The sequence below is a fragment of the Rhinolophus sinicus genome, linkage group LG03 (assembly GCF_036562045.2).
Source record: "Rhinolophus sinicus isolate RSC01 linkage group LG03, ASM3656204v1, whole genome shotgun sequence".
NCBI classification, from domain to species: Eukaryota; Metazoa; Chordata; class Mammalia; order Chiroptera; family Rhinolophidae; genus Rhinolophus; species Rhinolophus sinicus.
In genome coordinates, this window is record NC_133753.1 from 165,029,468 (window position 1) to 165,048,006 (window position 18,539).

Consider the following 18,539-nt stretch of genomic DNA (forward strand, 5'->3'; position numbering starts at 1 on the left):
TAGCTTTGTTTTTAAGCTTTAATGTATAATGGAATCATACAGAATATATTCTTCGCCGTTTCTTTTATAACCTTTGTTTTTGTTGCTATGTGAAACTGTACTTCATTCACTTTTACTGCTGAGTAACACTCCATTGTATCTGTTAGTATTTCTTTTGTCTATCATCTTTTTCACTTCCTCTAATGAGTTTTCTTCTTTCTTTTTTAAAGTGAACACTAAGGCACTAATTTCTTTCCTAAATGGATGCATTTTAGACTATAAAATTGCCTTTAAAAGCTAACTGCTTTAACTACATCCCATAAATTTTGATGTTCTGTTTTTACTGTCAGTTTTAAATATTTCATTATTTCCATATAAATTATTATTTATAAACTGAGAAACTCAGCTTCCATACCACAAGGGTTAGGCTTTTTGCTATTGATTTCTACTTTTATTGTATTTTAACAAGAGGATCTGGTCTTGATATAAATTCTATGGTGTATTTTGTGACTTCCTTTTGGCCGTAATAAATGATCAAATTGAATGTATTTTCCATTTGCTGAAAAAGAATATGTAATTTGTCATTTGTGGGGTGTATTATTCCAAACTGGAATATTAAATTAAGCTCAGCAACTGGTATTGAAATCTATAGTCTTACTTCTGTTCTGCTCGGGCTATCAGTTTTTGAAGGGAAAATGGTGTAAATCTAGGATTAATAAGGGTTTAAGTAGGATTTGCAAAGTTTTCTTGTATGTTTTTGCTTTATATGTGTTAAGAATATGTTGTTAGATTCAAACCATGCTCAGAACTGTAATGTCTTCCCAGTGAACATGTCTTTCATTATTAATTATCACTAATATGTGTGCCTCAGAGTATATTTTATCTCCTGTTTCTAAACCAGCTTCTTTTGGTTATTAGACTGACATTTTTTTCTCTTTATTTTCAGTTCTTCACTGACATATATTTACATATATTATGATTACTCATATAAGGATTTTTATTTCTACCATTTTATGTTGTATTTTATCTTTACTGTTTTTTAATGCTTTTTGTTGTCCTTTCTGTCCTATTAGATGTCCCCAAACGCTGTACTTTATTTTATGCTTTTACTGATATCCTTTAATTTCACCATGAATATTTTAATTATTTTCAACCTAAACTCCTTCCTACAAAGCCCTGTCCTTCTATTGGATTTCCTCCATTAGTAAGTTATACTTTTTATTTTACCCTTTTTTTGATTACCTTTCAATTTTACCATAATTAAGAAATCTTTAAATGAGTTTCTATTCTCCTTCCTACTAAGCTAGCAAAACAACTTAAGTCTTTTCTTTGATAGTATTTCAGTTCTTTCATGTTTCTAAAACCCCTTAATTAGTCATCATTATTGCTAGCTTATACAGTCAATACTTATTTAGGGTTATCAATACGTTTACCAACTTAAAAATTTTTATTTACTTATTTTGGCTCATCATTGCTTTTCACTCCTTTTTCCTATTCAGTTTCCTTCTTACTTATAGAAATGATTTAATACTTCTTTCCTCCATGGTCTGAAAGTACTACATACCATTTTTATCTAAATGGTATTATTTCTCTCTGACACCTAAATTATATGAATACAAGTACACCAATAGGATTTAGAGCTATTCCCCTCAGAATTCTGAATTCTACTATAATTTGATCTCTACCTTTATGGAATAAAAAAGTTCTGCTCTCAATCTAGTTTTTACAAGTGGATCTGGCTTTTATTTTCTCTGCTAGTTTTAAAGATCTTTTTATCTTCATAATGTTGTAATTTCAATACATGCACAAGGGTGTGAATTTGCTCTGATTTAATTTGCTCAGAATTCTTATACCTCTTTATCTCTGGAAAAGTCTAATCTATCTCTGAATAGTCTCGTTTTCTCTCCTTCCCTTCCCTCAATTTTCTCTGTTCTTTCCTCAGAAGATATTTAAACACATGTTGGAATAACAGGACTTCTTAGTCTATCTTCCATATCTGTTAATGGTGTTCTTGTGTTCCATTTCCAAATTTAGAGAATTTTCTCTGATCTATCTTTGGATTTATTTATTCTATTCATCTGTATTAAATGTTTAATCCATCCATCATGTTTTTAATCACTCTGTTCTTTTCTGTTCCTTTTCAAACCTACCTTCTCTGCTGAGCCGATGACTACATGATGCCTCAGTAGCTCTGGTATCTACAGCTTAATAACTCCACACACAGCAGCAACTCAAATATCTAAATGAACTTGTTCTTTGTAAAAGTAATTGTAATAGAATATTCTATGCTTTCCTGAGTTATAGAAATATTTCAATATTTACCCTTTAACTGTCACTTTTCGAAAGATAATATTAACGTATTTTTTAAAGTGACATGAGTCCTCTTATGAGGTATATTCCGCATTTCATAAGGGAGAGCTGACAATCTCTTACAGTCTTAAAGACGGGTAACAATCTCAGGAAAACAAATGAGTCAAAAAAAGATCTTTATGTTTCTATAAAGATCTTTTTTTCATTTAAAGAAGCTACTCACCATAAATTTAGCAAGGTCACCAAACCTTTAATATACAAAAGTCAATTTATTTCTATATATTAGCAAACAATTGTAAATTTTTAAATGATATGGATTACTGACATCAGCAAAAATGGCAAAGTAAGGAAATCCAAAATGTGCTTCTCCAAAAAAAAAGAAAAAATGGGCACAAATATGTCAGCATTAACGTTTTCCAAACTCTGAAAATTAATCAAAGACTTGCAGCAGCTTCAGAGAACCACTTTTTTAAAGACTGATATCTGTAAGAATAGCTAACTTTGTGGCATATTTTAACTTATTCCAGTCCCACGCCCTGGCAATTGCACTTCTAGGTATATACCCAAAACATGCAAAAGCTGGGACTCAAATAGATAATGGTATATGTGTGTTTATGTGTTCTTCACAACAGCCAAAAGAAGTAAAAACCCTAGTGTAAATCACCAGATGAATGGATAAATAATATACGGTATATACATACAACGAAATCAAAGGTAGTTCTAATACATGCTTCAACCTGGATGAACACGGAAAACATTATGCTAAATATATTAGACCAGATACAAAAGGGTAAATATTGTATGATTCCACTTGTATGAAATATTTAGAACAGACAAATTCATAGAGAGCACAGAATAAAGGTTAGCAGAGACTGAGAGGAAGAAGGTGTGGGAAGTTATTGCTTAATAGATACAGATTTCTGCTTGGGTGTTAAAAAAACTTGCGGAACTAGATAGTGGTGACAATTGCACAACACTGTAAAGATATTTAAAGCCACTGAATTTTATATATTTATAGATAAAACGGCAAATTTCACATTATCATTTACCACAATAAAAAAGAGCTGAAAATTTCCCAAATTTGATGGAAAATATTAATCTACACATCCAAGAAGCATAATACATTCCAAGTAGGATAAATCTAAAGAGATTTACACCTACACATGTCAATATAAAACACAAACAAATGGTGCTGGGACAACTAGGTATCTACAAGCAAAAGAATTAAGTTGGATCTCTACCTCATACCATATTCAAAAATGAACTGAGAATTGATCAAAGACTTAAAGAGCAAAAACTGTAACATTCTTAGAAGGAAACAGGTGAAAATCTGCATGACCTTGGACTATGCAAAGGTTTTCTAGGTATGACACCAAAAGCACAAGGAACAAAAGAAAAAATAGATAAATTGGACTGCATTAAAATTTAAAACTTTTGTGCTTCACAGAATATCAAGAAAGTGAGAAAACAACCCACAGAAAGGGAAAAAATATTTTCAGATCACACATCTGATGACACTTGTATCACGAATACATAAGCTTAATTATTAAAATAATAAAAAAGACAACCCAATTTTTTTAAATGGGAAAAGGATTTGAATAGACATTTCTCCAAAGAAGATATACAAATAGCCAATACACACAGGAAAAGCTGTTCAACATCAAAGTAATCACCAAATGCAAATCAAAAGTACAATGATATGCCACTTTATACCCACTACAGTGGCTACAATTAAAAAGACAGACATTAATAAGCATTGGTTAGGATGTGGAGAAACTGAAATTCTCATACATTATAGGTGGGAATGTAAAATGGTGTAGCTGCTATGGGAAACTATTTTGACAGTTCCTCAAAAAAATTGAACATAAGAATCACCATAAGACTCTCCTAGGTATATAAATCCATAAAAATAAAAATATATGTTCACACAAAACATATACATAAATGTTTACAGTAGTATTAGTCATAACAGTTCCACAGTGGAAACAACCCAATGTCCATCAGCTGATGAATAAACAGAATGTGGTATATCTATACAGTGGAATATTATTCAGCCATAACAAGGAATGAAGGAAGTACTATCACAAGCTACAAAATGAATGAACCTTGAAAATATCATGCTAAGTGAAAGAAGCCAGACACACAAGACCACCTATTATATCATTTAATTTATATGTAATGTCCAGAATTTGCTAATCCATAACTACAGAAAATAGATTAACTATAGAAAATAGATTAATGGTTGCCAGAAGATGTGGGAAGAGGGGAAACAGGACTAATTGCTGAAAGGCACAGGGTTTCTTTTTGGGGAAAGGGAAATGTTCTGGAATATCATAGTGGTGATAGTCACACAACATAGTAAATATACTTAAAACCACTGAAGTATATACTTTAAAATGATTAAATTTATATATGTGGTTTAAACAAACAAAATATGAATCACAAAATATCAAATACTCAGGTACAGAAAGATGTATAAGGTCTCTATAGTGAAAACCACAAAACATCGCAAGGAAAAAAATGAAAGACCTAAATAAATGGGGATATTCATAGATTTGAAGACCAATATTGTAAAAATGTTCAGTCTCCCCAAATTACTCTACAGGTTCAATACAATCCCATTAGGTTTTTCTCTAGGAATAGATAATTCTAAACATCATATGAAAATGCAAAGGATTAAGACTAAATCAGGTTACTTTTGAAGAACCAACTTGAAAGACTTACACAACCAGAAAGCAGGACCCTCTTATAAAACTACAGTAAACGGTCTATATGACAATGGTGTAAAAATAGAGAAACTGACCAATGGAATGGAAATAAATCCAGAAACAGTCCACATATATACTGCCACCTAATTTAAGACAAAGGCAGCTATGTAATGTAGAGTGGCAGGAACAGTCTTTTCAATAAGGGATACTGAATCAACTGGACATCAATATGGGGGGAAATGTACCTTGATCCCAACCTTATACCATATACAAAAAAAAAATTCCAGACTAATTACAATCTGAATGTGGAACCTAAAAAGATAAAGTTTTAAAAGGAAAATAGAAAAGAATATTTTTATGACTTTAGAGGGAGCACAGAGTTCTTGAAAAGGAGGGAAAAAAAGCGCTAACAATAAAAGACAAGACGGATAAACTGGACTTGATTAAAATGAGGGCTTCCAATATGAGGGGCATACAGAAATTACCTGTACTATTCTTGTAAATTTTCTGTAAGTTTTAAATTATTTACAAATAGAAAGGTAAAAATAAAGACGCCCAACATTAAAGCGGGCAAAAGACTTGAATAGGTACTACACAAAAGATGATGTCCAAATGGCCTATCAACATATGAAGCACTGCACATTTCAGCAGTCCATCAAGGAAATGAAAATTAAAACCACAATAGGATACACCACCACACACTTAGCAGAATGGTTAAAATAAAAGAAAATACCAAATATTGGTGAGGATATGGGAATCATAGTATATCTACTTGGAAAACATTTGACAAGAGCTATTAAAGCCAAAAATATACACAACTTAAGACCCAGCAATTCTACTTCTGAATATATACAATGTCACCAACAGAAATGCACTAGCAGGTTCACAGGAGTAGTTTCAAGATTGCCCAAAACTGAAAGAAATCCAAATGTCCATCATCAGCAGAAGAGTAGAATAACAAAATCACTATTTGTATAGCAGTGATAATGATCTACAAAGCAATCAACAATATGAATAAATCTGACAAATAAATTAAGCAGAAGCTGGACACAAAAGAGTACCTATTGTATGATTCCATTTATATTAAGTACAAAAACAGACAAAATTAATCTACGCTGCTAGAAGTCAGAATAGAGTTTAACTTTGGGGGGATGTCTAGTGATTGAAAATGAGCTTAAAGGGGGGCTTTTATTATGCTAGTTACTTGTACTTTTTGATCTGGATTCTTGTGAACACATTTCACTATGGTGTGTTCAGTTAGTGAAAAAGCACTGGGCTATACATTTATGATATGTGCCCATGTCTGGTGCTATATCATGTCATACTTCAATATAAACCTAGATACACTTATATTAACAAATATACCTCGATTTACTGAGTGACCACCCTCAAATGTATACATCAATAGAGAACAGAAATCAAGGAAACCCTGAAAAATGACTGTCCCTGCTAGACACCTTATTAGTCAATAAGCCAGATTCAAGCACAAAGAGCTGCAACTGGCTTTTGATATCACCACTTAAATATGAATTAAATTGATTTAAAGAAAATATAATAGTGAGGAACATGTTCACTATTCTGCAGAAAACAACCACAACTGTAAATAAAAGCAATGTTTTACAAACATTAAGTGTCAAAAAACTGCTTGTTAAAGGGGGAGGGAAGGAATACTGAAGAGTCATCCGGCTTTTTTTCCTTATCTAAACCTTTTCCCCATCATTACACAGCTCCCTGCAATTAAAATGATTCAATTAATGAGACATATAACCATCCCTCATTCACCTCCAAACTCCTACCACCTCACATCCCTAACAAGGCTATAGTGAAATCCACAGCAAGTCCCAGCTTCACAAGGGAGGGCCTGCTATTTGACAAGCTAACTATCTAATGAGCAAGGAAAAAGGATGTCCTCAAATTGCAGCAAAAAACACTGCTGTATCTGATTACTATGTAATAAACTTTTTATCACATGTAGATTTGCACATCTGTAGCAATTTTATAAATTCAGTATAGTTTTTTTTGCTATTTTAACATGTCTGCCTATAGATAAGAATTAAGCATGACACTTTTTATATCACCTCAAGTCAACTTCATTAGATGCAGGATTAGCAGAGTATGGTGGAGTACTGCTAGACTTGAAAAAAAAGTAATCTGCAATTTCTTCCCTCTCCCACATCTCCAATTATGTCCTATTCAGAGACATCCCAGATCATCTATATTGTGACTGACCAAGATTCACAGTTACAGTCCCACCTCTGTACTTCATGGCACATTCTGGAGATCTTAGAGGAAAAAAAAAAAAATCCAGTGACAGCAGAAAGTAGGAGGAACACCTACTGAATATTCACCCAAGCATTAAAAGCATAAAAGATATGCCAAAGTATTTTTCTTCAAAGGTTTGCACCACCAGAATTTCTCTTTCTTTCATCTCTGCCAAAATCAGTTTTGTCAGTTTAGTATCTCTATCATAAGTACAAATTGTTCAAAAATGTGGTCCTTACCTCCTCTCTTAGAAAACCCTCTGTTCCGTGTTTGATTATCTTCACAGTCATTGTAAGCCTCTTGAATAAAAATTTAACATGTGAGTAACATCGAAATAATTAACTAAATAATTAAATAATTAAGATGTAATATCAAAAAATAGTACTGTATCACCATGTTGTACATCTGAAACTAATATATACGTCAACTGTAATTGAAAAATAAAAAATTATAATTTTAAAAATTATTTTTAAAATACATTTTAAAAGAGTCAAAAGATATATTAGTAAGAAAACTATTTTCATAAGTTAAAAATATAAACAATTACTGAAATAATTTTAAGAGAAATGTAAAGACATTATTCAGTTTATTCCCTATACAAATCACCTAATATAGCTAAATATTAAGTGGTGAGTATATAATTGAGAACCCATTATTTGCCAACTGCTAGACACAAGCCAAAAAAATAAGAATTTCATAAATGTCAATTTGACTAAAAATAGTTTCAGAAATATCTAAACTATTAAGTAGTCAAGTGGTTTTCAAATGTGGGCCATAGATCACTAGAAACACATGACTATTCTTTTTATGTCATCATTATTTCTGCAATTTGCCTTTTTAATAAACCTGAAGCATTAGTGTTTGTAAAAATATAAGCAAACTTTTCCCCATTCAGACTAATGAAAAAATTGGGGATATCCTGGCTTTTCTGTTTTTAACGATGTTATCAAGTAACATTACCAGGGTTTCTAAAGAGGCATGAGGATCACTACCTGGAAAGTTGATTAAAAATAAAGTCCTGGGACCCAAGCCCAGAGATATTTATTTTGAAAGTGTAAAATGACAGAAAGGAATAAGTGATTTTTCAAAATTGAAAATTATATGTTATTAATATAGGTTTTAGTAATAACTGTAAGCTTTCTAGAGTATTTCAACAAAGCCATGTTTGGAAAATACAGAGATGGCTTCAAGGGATCTTTATATATGTCATTAATGTTTAATATATGAGACCTTTATTCAGTGATGACATCAAGTAGCTAAACTGGTGAGAAGCTATCAGTTAAGTTCCTGTGCAAAAGTACTAATCTATTTAACAATTAATATTGTTTAACAATAAACAACCAAAGCTCTTATTGCGGGTGCCTATTTGAGCAAAAGTCAACTGACAAATATTCCTCAAGAGCCATCTAATATCAAGACAACTTTCTTAGAAGCAGGATTTAACAATACTACAAGGGGCTGAATAGGAAAGAATTTTGGAAAGAAGGTTATCCCGGAAATAATGACGATAGCTAACATTTGATACTTTATAGCAGAAAAATCTATGAATAATTTGAGACCTGTCAAGGAGAAGTAAGTCTCACATTATCTTCAGCCAATTATTCCCCTAAAACAAACCTATAGTTATTTTGGCTACACTGGGAATTAAAATAGGTTAATGAGATTAGGAGAAATTGGATGAAAAGTAAGATACATTAGGAGAAGAAGGGTGAAGGAAACCCTCTGTACTGTTTTTGCAACTTCACTTGAGTCTTAACCTATTTCAAAATAAAAAGTTACATATATTATCTCTGTAAAGTTAGAAAGTAAAGCCAAGCACAAATAAAAATGAGATAACGATCCCAAGATTAGTGACAACCTATTATGTAAAAAAATAACAACGCATACAGAACTTACTATGTGTCTGGCACCATTCTAAATGAATTACATGTATTAGCTTTTCAGATCCTCATAAAAACCTTGTGAGGTGGGTATTATCTTCATTTTGTAAATGGAGAAAATGAAATACAGAGAAGTTCAATATATTTTTCAGAAAAACACAACTGACAGGAGGAGGAGGATCTGGGTCCCAAACTTAGGGTGTCCACGTCCAAAATCTGAACTCCTTATCACTACATGATACCAGCTAGGGGAAAGTAGATTGCAGGGAAAATAGCAATCACAAAACTCTATGCATTTGTGTGCAGAGTAGAAACTATGCATTTGTGGGCAGAGTCTATCATTATATCAAAATTTGCTCCTAAGCTTGCCAACAATGTGAGAATGAAAGAATTCAATCCATGTTGTTTTTTTTCAATTTTAGGGGAACTAAGAATAAGAACAGAAAAAGTAGACTAGACCAAAGGAAAGCAAACAGAGCATTTTGGAAGAAGTTCTCTCACGTGCTGTAAGGAATTTGTGCTCAAAAGCCCTCCACCATTAAAAGAAGTCAACTGAAGGGAAAGTCTTTGATAAGTGGAAATGATCTTGAATATTAATTGATTAAAAACTAGGAAACTACGTCAAGTAGAAATAGAAATAGATAAAAATCGTGATGGTTTTTCTTCACTCAAATATCAGTTCAATGTTTTCATTCAAATGGGATACGAGAAAAAGCAGAGAGAAGCAGGGAAACTAAGACAGACATTAGTTTGGGAGGGAACAGTCTTATTTGATATATTAAAACCCCACCTTATTCCGAAAGGGTTTTAAGGTAATCAGGTCTGGTTTAGTTTTGATTTTGAGAATCACTATTAAGAGTATAAGATCAAATCTCAAATAGTTAATGACAATAGATGGAATTTATTGTTTACCATGAATGTGTCCGATACTAAGCTTTCAACTTTTATATGCATTCTCATTTAGTCTGCCTAAGAACCCATGGAAATGGATGGTCTCCATTCTACAGAATAGGAAACCTGTAGATCCGAGAAAGTAAGCAACTTGCGCCAAATCATTCAACTAGCAGGTAGCAGAGCAGGGACATGAAACAAAGTCTGAAACTCCAAAGGGCATTATGTTATAAAGATTCTATATATCAGTGGTTACCAAACAAACAGCATCAGATTCACTAGGGAAGTTTTTTTAATACAAGTTCCAAGGCCTCACCCAAATCTACTCAATCAGGTTCTCCTGAGAAATCACTGTTAATTATTGTAGTCTATATTTTAGTAACATTATTCTCATCATTCTCTGTATTCCTCCAAACCAGAGTCTGTACTTTTTGCAGAAATGTCTTTGATTTCAGCGATGACCTACATCCTCATTAATCTTTTTCCACTGTCAAAGATTTGAATCTGAATAGGGACCTAAATGTCCCAAACTGTATTTATACTTGGAAGTATAATTTTCATTGTTGACTTGCTCTTTCTACTATCATATTGTCCTTAAGGCAGCCAGCATTCAAAAGTTGCACCGTACAGACTATCAAAGCATGTGGCAATAGGCCAAATCAGGATACCTGAATTCTTGGTTAAGGCTTTGACTATAGCTGCTTTATAAATCTGGTTTTAGATAAATTAGAATTAGGACGGACTAAGCTACTTAATCTTAGTATCTCTTTAGCATGGACTATAGACATTAAATTATAAAAGTCACTACAAAAAAAATTGACTTACCTCTCCAGAAACCAAAGCGATCACCTTCTTCAAATTTGTTATTTGAAAAACCTATATAAAATTAAACTTGCAAATTTCTAAAAACAACAATCATCTATACCTCTGTGGTGTAAAACAAAAACAAACAAACAAAAAAACCCTAACAGGGACTACTAGTTATGAAGCTTCTTTAAAACAAGATAAACCACATACAACTTTATATATAAATACTGAATAAGAACTCATATAGGCTGTATTACAATTTATGCTTTGTATCAATTTACTAAGGTTAAAATGTCAAACAACGTTATATTACCTCAAATGTCATATATTCCTCCACACATTATTGGGCAAAATAGTCAGTATAACTACTGTATACTTTCTTTTCAAACTATGAAAACTTTTAAAATTTTATAAATTAACTCATAATTTCTTCTGCCAGAGGACGGATAACTAAATTATAATCCAATATTCAGTAATTTTTCCCTTCTCAGTAACAAGAAAATTCTGCCAATTTTTTGTTTATAAAAATTTTTTTAGGGCTAGCCCAGTGGCTCAGGTGGTTAGAGCGCCATGCTAATGCCAGCCAAGGTCACCAGTTTGATTCCCACATGGGCCAGTGAGCTGCGCCCTCTACAGCTAAGATTGTGAATAACGGCTCTCCCTGGAAGTGGGCTGCCTGTGAACAGCCAGCTGGAGGTCGGCATGGGCTGCTGGGAGTGGCTGACCGATGACCAGTGACCCACGACCCGACAGGCAACCGACTGCCTCAGCCAGTGGGGAGCACTAGATTCATAATACCAGCATGGGCCAGGGAGCTTACACAACTAGACTGAGAAACAATGGCTTGAACCGGAGTTGGGGGGGAGGAGAAAAAAGGGGGAAAAAAATTAATAAATTTTTAAATCGTTCGTCAAGCTCTGCTTTCAAAATCTCATTTAATGAAAACCTGCGTCTAGATTTATGTATCTGCGGTATGTAGACTTGCCTCTAAAATTAATTTGAAAAGCATCCATCAGTAATACTTTATAAAATTTTAAAATGTTGAGTCTTATTAAAATGATCTTTAGTGCAAAGATATTCAAGGAATAATACACCTTAAAATTAATTGTCAATATAAGATGTCTGTCAATCAGTATTTAATCCAAATTACAAAATATTAAATTAGTTTCTGTAATACAGAGACTAATCAATTACTGTTTGACAGATATTAAATTTATATACAAAATGTATATACATAAGTCACTTAACACCTCAGATTCAACCAAAATCTAATATTCTTCCAGCATAAAACTCAATGGAAATTTAATACACAATTACCATATAAAATTAAGTACCCTGTACCTTCAATATATGACTGGATGACAAAAAAGTTGTTCCTTAAGCATATATTTAATTTCAATAGATAATCTCTGCAGAAAGAATATATTATCACAAAACCTAAGGTTTGAGTTACTTTATTCATTTAAATATTGGCAATCTTTGAAGTTGGTCCAGAAGAGGATTATATTCTACTACCCTCTACAATTGCCCCCTTCCCTCCATACTCCCCAACCCAAAAAGATCAAGTGTGGGTTTTCCAAAATGTTAGGGAAAGTCTTTCACATACACACTGTTGGTCTTGAGCATAAACTTTACTTTTGATCTAGAGTTTTTTAAGTTTTTAAGGGAAAAACTTTGATGCACAGTTTTTAAAGTTTTTAAGGAAAAACATTTAATTTCAAAGCTTCTACTGATTCTTTGCTCAAGTAAAGATGGAGACTTAAATTCACCTTTGGAAATATAAGGTGGATCTCTTGTTTGGGGGGCAGGAAAGGGAATCTTGAATACAGAAAAGAACTGGGGTCCACCTGTGGGATAAATCAATTTAAAGAGATGCTGCAGCTAGCATAGCTATTAAAAAAAAAAAAAAAAAAAAAAAGCTAAAGCTAAATCAGAACAGCAGACACAACCAAAGCAGCATAAACTGCTGCTCTAAACTATCGCTAAGAAAGTGCAAGCATTCCTTTGTGATCCTCATAAATTTATGGGAAAGGCACATACTTTCTAAGTATTATAAAGGGAAATATGAACTCAAAGAGTGGCAAACTTATGGTCACTCAAGTTTTGATTGTAAGATATCATAAGCAGGTTACCTCTGTTTCCAAAATCCTTTCCAACTCCAAAACCACCCATTGTGGATGCATTCTCTCTTTTATTAGACTCGCCAGCATCTGAAAAAGTTCAGATAGAGTTAAAATTCTTTAACATATAAATTAAGCATGTCATCAAAACTACGTATTAAAGGAATCTTTGGGGGTAAGAGGACTTTCAAGGATAGGAGAGAGTAGTACAGCAACTTATAAAGATATAATATACCAACTTCTTTTTAAAAAGTTGTTAAATTATGAAATCAAGATGAACACGACTCTATTACTAGTGAAATACAGCTTTCTACTAGTTATTTTACCAGTGACCTTTAATCAGAAAATTCAACTCTCTGATTTTCTGTATATTAAACCTTACTCTGATAGAGCCAGCTACTTACACATACACTATGCCCGTGTGAAAATCACTAAGGAAAATTTTACACTCTTATCCTGTTTTTAATAAATTCAATTTATTATTTACTCATTTTTACTGTACTTAAATCACTCTTAATTTTTATACTTTTAAAATTAAAATTAGGAAGCAACTACATAATAAAGAAAAAAGCTATGAATACTACTCCTCTTCACCTTCCCTGTCCTCCCCTCCACATAGCTCCCCATATTAGCCTTCTTAGCTTTATCACTCACTACACAATTCTGAACACCAAACATTTTAATTCACACCAATTTTCCATACTCTACACAGCCTTCTAATATTTTGTCCCTCCCAATATGTTGTTCCTTCAGGGTGGCATTCCCTGCTTCCCTATTTTTCCCAGCAAAATACTTTTCATTCTTCAAAAGCCCAGTTCAAAGGCCGCCTCTTCGGTGAAGTCTTCCTTTAGTCCTCCAGTAATAATCAATTTTTCCTCCACATTCCCACAGTCAACTATCTGTATCTCCTTTTAGTAAAACTTCTTTCCACGTGTTTCTCTACCACTACATTAAGAATATTGAAGGCTGAGTTGCTATAGCAAGTAGCATGGTTATTTAAAACAAAATATTGGAGGGGGGGACAAGGGGGAAGGTGAGGGGATTCGAAAGCACAGTCAGTAACCACAAGATGGCCATGGGGATATGAAAGTCAATTGGGGAACGTAATTAATAATGTTGTAAAGATTCTGTAGGGTATCCAATGGACACTTGTCCCACTTGGGAGACCACCTCAGGGATGATGTAGATGCCTTATTACTGCCTTGTACACCTGAAGCTGAAGCTGAACAATAATGAATGCCAACTATAAATATATATATATTTATATATATATATGTGTGTGTATATATATATACACACACATATATAATTACAAGAAGTGGAGTACAACATTAGGAATAGAGACAGTGGAAATGTAATGGCTGTTACGTGATGTCAGAGGGGTAGTACATGGGGTGGGGAATTATCACTGTGTGATGGATATAAATGATAAATGTCTAACTATTACATTGTTTTGTACACCTGAAACTAATAAAAATAAATACAAAAACAAAAACTTGTAACAACAGATATCCAAAACAGTATAAACTGCCAATTTAAACTATCGCTGGGAAAAATTAAAGCATTGTCTTGTGATCCTCATAAACTGTCTTATCTAGCTCTGTAATATCCTAAAAAAGGTAGTTGAGGGACCTATGAAACTCCTAAAGCCACATGCAAAATTTTGTATGAGCGAAAAAAATTTTAATAACAAATATTGTGTATGAGTAACTATCATTATTTTCATCAGAGTCTAAAGATGTGTGTAATTCAAGAAGTTAATGCTATTTAGGCCATACTTCACAGAACATGAAAAGTTAATCAATATTATAGTCTAAGCAATTCAGAGTCAATTTCAAAAACACATTACTAGCTATGCAAGTTCTGAGAAAAAATACCATAGAGATTGAAACTAAAATGTCAGATGAATCATAAGGGGAAGAAGTTATACTCGTGAATTTCCAGGATTATATGTAGTATAAAGATAATTTTTTTAAGTATTAACATTTTACAAAGAATTCTGATCGGAAGTTTAATGTAGATTTCAACCTAAAACATATGGAATTAACAATTTGTTGTAGAATTTCAATTACGGTTTTCTCATCAAAAAAAGCTTTATTCAACAATGTTTAGAAGTCTGCATCAAAAAATATCACATAACCTATTCTAAAATAGGATTTTAAAATATATCAAAATATTAAATATTCCCTTGAGTGTAATATTAAGATATTATTTTATCTAGACATATCAATAAAGTTTTTCAAAGAATAATAGCTAATAAATTCAATGCTTGTTATGTATATTTAAAACTACCAATTAGCCCTTGCTTATGATATCACATAAAAGAAATGGTCATATGGATTTTTAAAAAAATGTAATTTGAAATTCTAATATTATCTTATTGCACTATAATAAAACACAGTGCAGAATATTTTCAGCATTTTATTATCAAATCTAAAGATGGACTGTAGGACGTTATTTTGCTGTGTCATTATCAGTCAGATCAAGAGCTGGTTGTTCTACGAGTGACAATAAAAAATTCCAAGCTTGGAAAAATAACCTCTTCATATTAATGCGATAGCAGAAATGCAAACATGAAACTTAAGAAAGGGGTCCTTCTCACCCTAAACTCTGAAGCTTTTACATTCATCCCATGACAACTACTGGAAATCAATAATCATAAACACACTAAGAAGTGGCTTTGTGAAGCAACTATCTTTAACCAACCTTCTAACCAATCTATGTAATCAAACTATTTCCTACTATCCCCAAAAAGTAAAACAGAAAAAAGAATAATGGCATTTGAAAAAATGATCAACTCATTATGTCAACAAAGTCTACTGTACACTGAGTTATAGCAGATTTAGCTTTGCATTAAACAGCCATAAAATCCTCTATTCAGTCCACTATTCAACAGTTGAAAAAATTAAGGAGACAAAGCTACTTACCTCTGTTTCCCAAACTCCTCCCAGAGGCAAATCCACTTCTCATGAAATGATCTCTTCGAGGTCCATCATCCATTTCTAAAATAAATAATATTATGAAGCAAGTCAAAATAACAAGTATTTTGGTTGTAGGCAAACTTTACGCCTTTTCAATGTGCAACTCACATAGCAAATGAGGAATTTTATATAGCAATAAGCAAGATGAATACCCTACTAGAAATATGAGTTATGAATAAGAATAGGTAGTTCTCCAAAAAAAAAATAAATGGTGACTATATGTCACTCATAAAAGAACTTGGAAGTCAAAAGGAGATACCTTTTTTCAACTACGTGATTGACTGGAAAACAGTTTTAAGTTTGCTAATACCAAAAAATCATCAAGGACACAGAGAAACAAGCACGATAGTACACTATATTGAAGCTATACACTGAATCACTCTTGATCCTAATTTTAAAATATATATATTTTTTGAAAGTGTACTAGTATGAAGTTCTCCTCTGGATATAATCACATGGTAACACAGTTACATAAAGATGTTTTTATCAGTATTGTTTGTAATAGCAAGAAAAACTGATCAAAGGAGAATAGGTAAACCATAGTCACCCACAGAATACTGTACACTTTCACAAAACTTACAGCATGCAACATTAAAGAAATTACATTTTTCAACAATAGATAGAATGTTTATAAAAACTAACCATGAAGGAGGCCACAATGCAAATTCAATACCAAATTCCAAAAATCAATATTATATACACAAAATTCTCAAATCACAATGCAGTCAAATGAGAGGTTATTAAACATAAAAAAACTTATTTAAAATCCTGTTACATTTGGAAATATATATTAAAAACACTTCTATACAGCCCACAGCTCAAAGAAAACAAATGACAATGGAACTTTAAAACTGCTTAAAATTGTGAGATAAAAATATTACTTATCAGTATCTAAATTTTTATACTAGAAAATAAGAACTATTAATTAGTTACTGTTCAATGAGTACAGTCAGTTATGCAAGATGAAAAGTTCTAAAGTTCTGCAGTACAACACTGTACTTGTAGTTAACCATAATACTGCACTGAACACTTAAAAGTTTAAGAGGATATATCTTACATTACGTGCTTTGTACCACAATAAGGAACAAAAATTGCCACAGGCAACTGTATAACACTAAATTTAAAACTTAAAGAAAATGAAGAGGTTCCGAGAAAATTAACTCACCAGAACTGACTCAAAAAGCAATAGAAACCAAACTGCCCTACAGAAATTGAATCCTTACTTATATCCATGCATCATGCCTAGATATAGTTTTACAGGTGAGTTCTACCAAAACTCTCAAAGAACAACTCATTCCAATGTCATACAATACAACTTTTCCAGGAACTAGGAAGAATTATTCCCTGACTCATTTTAGAAGGCCAACCTAACTTTGATGTGATAAGAACAGAAGAAAATTATAAACCTCTCTTACTCATAAGTAGATACAAAATCTCAAAAACAAATATTAGCAAACCAAACCCAATAGTAAATTGAATAGATAAAACATTACAACCAAGCTGGGTTTATTCCAGTATGAAAGGGTACTTTAACATCGAAACATCTAAAAAAGGTAATTAACAGATTGAAAAGAGAAAACTATCTCCATAGATAAAAACGTGTATGATATAATTCAACACCACTCATGACTTAAAAACACATATTTAGCAAATTAGGAAAAGAAGGGATATTAATGGCAGCTTTGTTCATAACCACAAAAAAAAGAAACTCAAATGTGCTTCAAGAATAAAAATATGTGGTACAGTTGGACAACAAAGCATTATATATAATATATATACACATATATATTGTGTTCTATACTATATTATACAGTATTATATATAATATATGTGGTATATTCACACACAGAATGATTATAAATGAATTTAGTGACTGGCAACATGAATAAACCTTAGAAACAATACTGAGTAAAAAATTCAAATTGCAGAACAAAGATAATAGAGTAGTCGCCTTTACCCATGGTTTCACCTTCTATGGTTCAATTACCTATGGTTATCATTATTAAATTGAAAATTCCAGAAATAAATAATTCTTAAGTTTTAAATTCTGTGCCATTCTGATTAGCATGAACTCTCACGCCATCCAGCTCTGTCCCACCCAGGACGTGAATCATCCCTTTGTCCAGAGTATCCACACTGTATATGCTCCCTGCCCACTGGTCACTTAGAGCTGTCTTGGTGATTAGATGGACTGTCACGGTATCACAGTGCTTGTGTTCAAATAACCCTTATTTTACTAAATAATGGCCCCAAAGAGTAGTGATGCTGGCAATTCAGATATGCCAAAGAGAAGCAGTAAAGTGCTTCCTTTAAATGAAAGGTTGAAGGAGGAGGATAAAAAAATCCCTGACACTTCCCTCTCACAAATAGCTGGTCTAAAAGAAGGGGGGGGGGGGAGAGTTAAGGGGGAAGGTGAGGGGATTAGAAAATAGTCAGTAACCACAAGATGCCCAAGGGGTTTTGAAAATTAGTTTGGGGAATGTAATCAATACTGTTGTAAAGATTTTGTAGGGTATCCGATGGACACTTGTCCCACTTGGGAGACCACCTCAGGGATTATGTAGATGCCTGATCACTGCACTGTATACCTGAAGCTGAACA

General features: G+C 32.6%; 1 protein-coding gene across 1 annotated transcript in view; it reads right to left on the bottom strand.

Moving 5' to 3' along the window:
• Window positions 1-18,539, bottom strand: part of DDX4 (DEAD-box helicase 4) — a 53,072-nt gene that overhangs the window by 24,572 nt on the left and 9,961 nt on the right. Inside the window, exons 4-7 of the mRNA XM_074329208.1 lie at window positions 15,885-15,959; window positions 12,970-13,047; window positions 10,856-10,906; window positions 7,499-7,558 (exon numbers count right to left, since the gene is read on the bottom strand). Of these exons, the coding sequence (XP_074185309.1) occupies window positions 7,499-7,558; window positions 10,856-10,906; window positions 12,970-13,047; window positions 15,885-15,959 (264 nt within the window). The remainder of the gene's footprint in view (window positions 1-7,498; window positions 7,559-10,855; window positions 10,907-12,969; window positions 13,048-15,884; window positions 15,960-18,539) is intronic.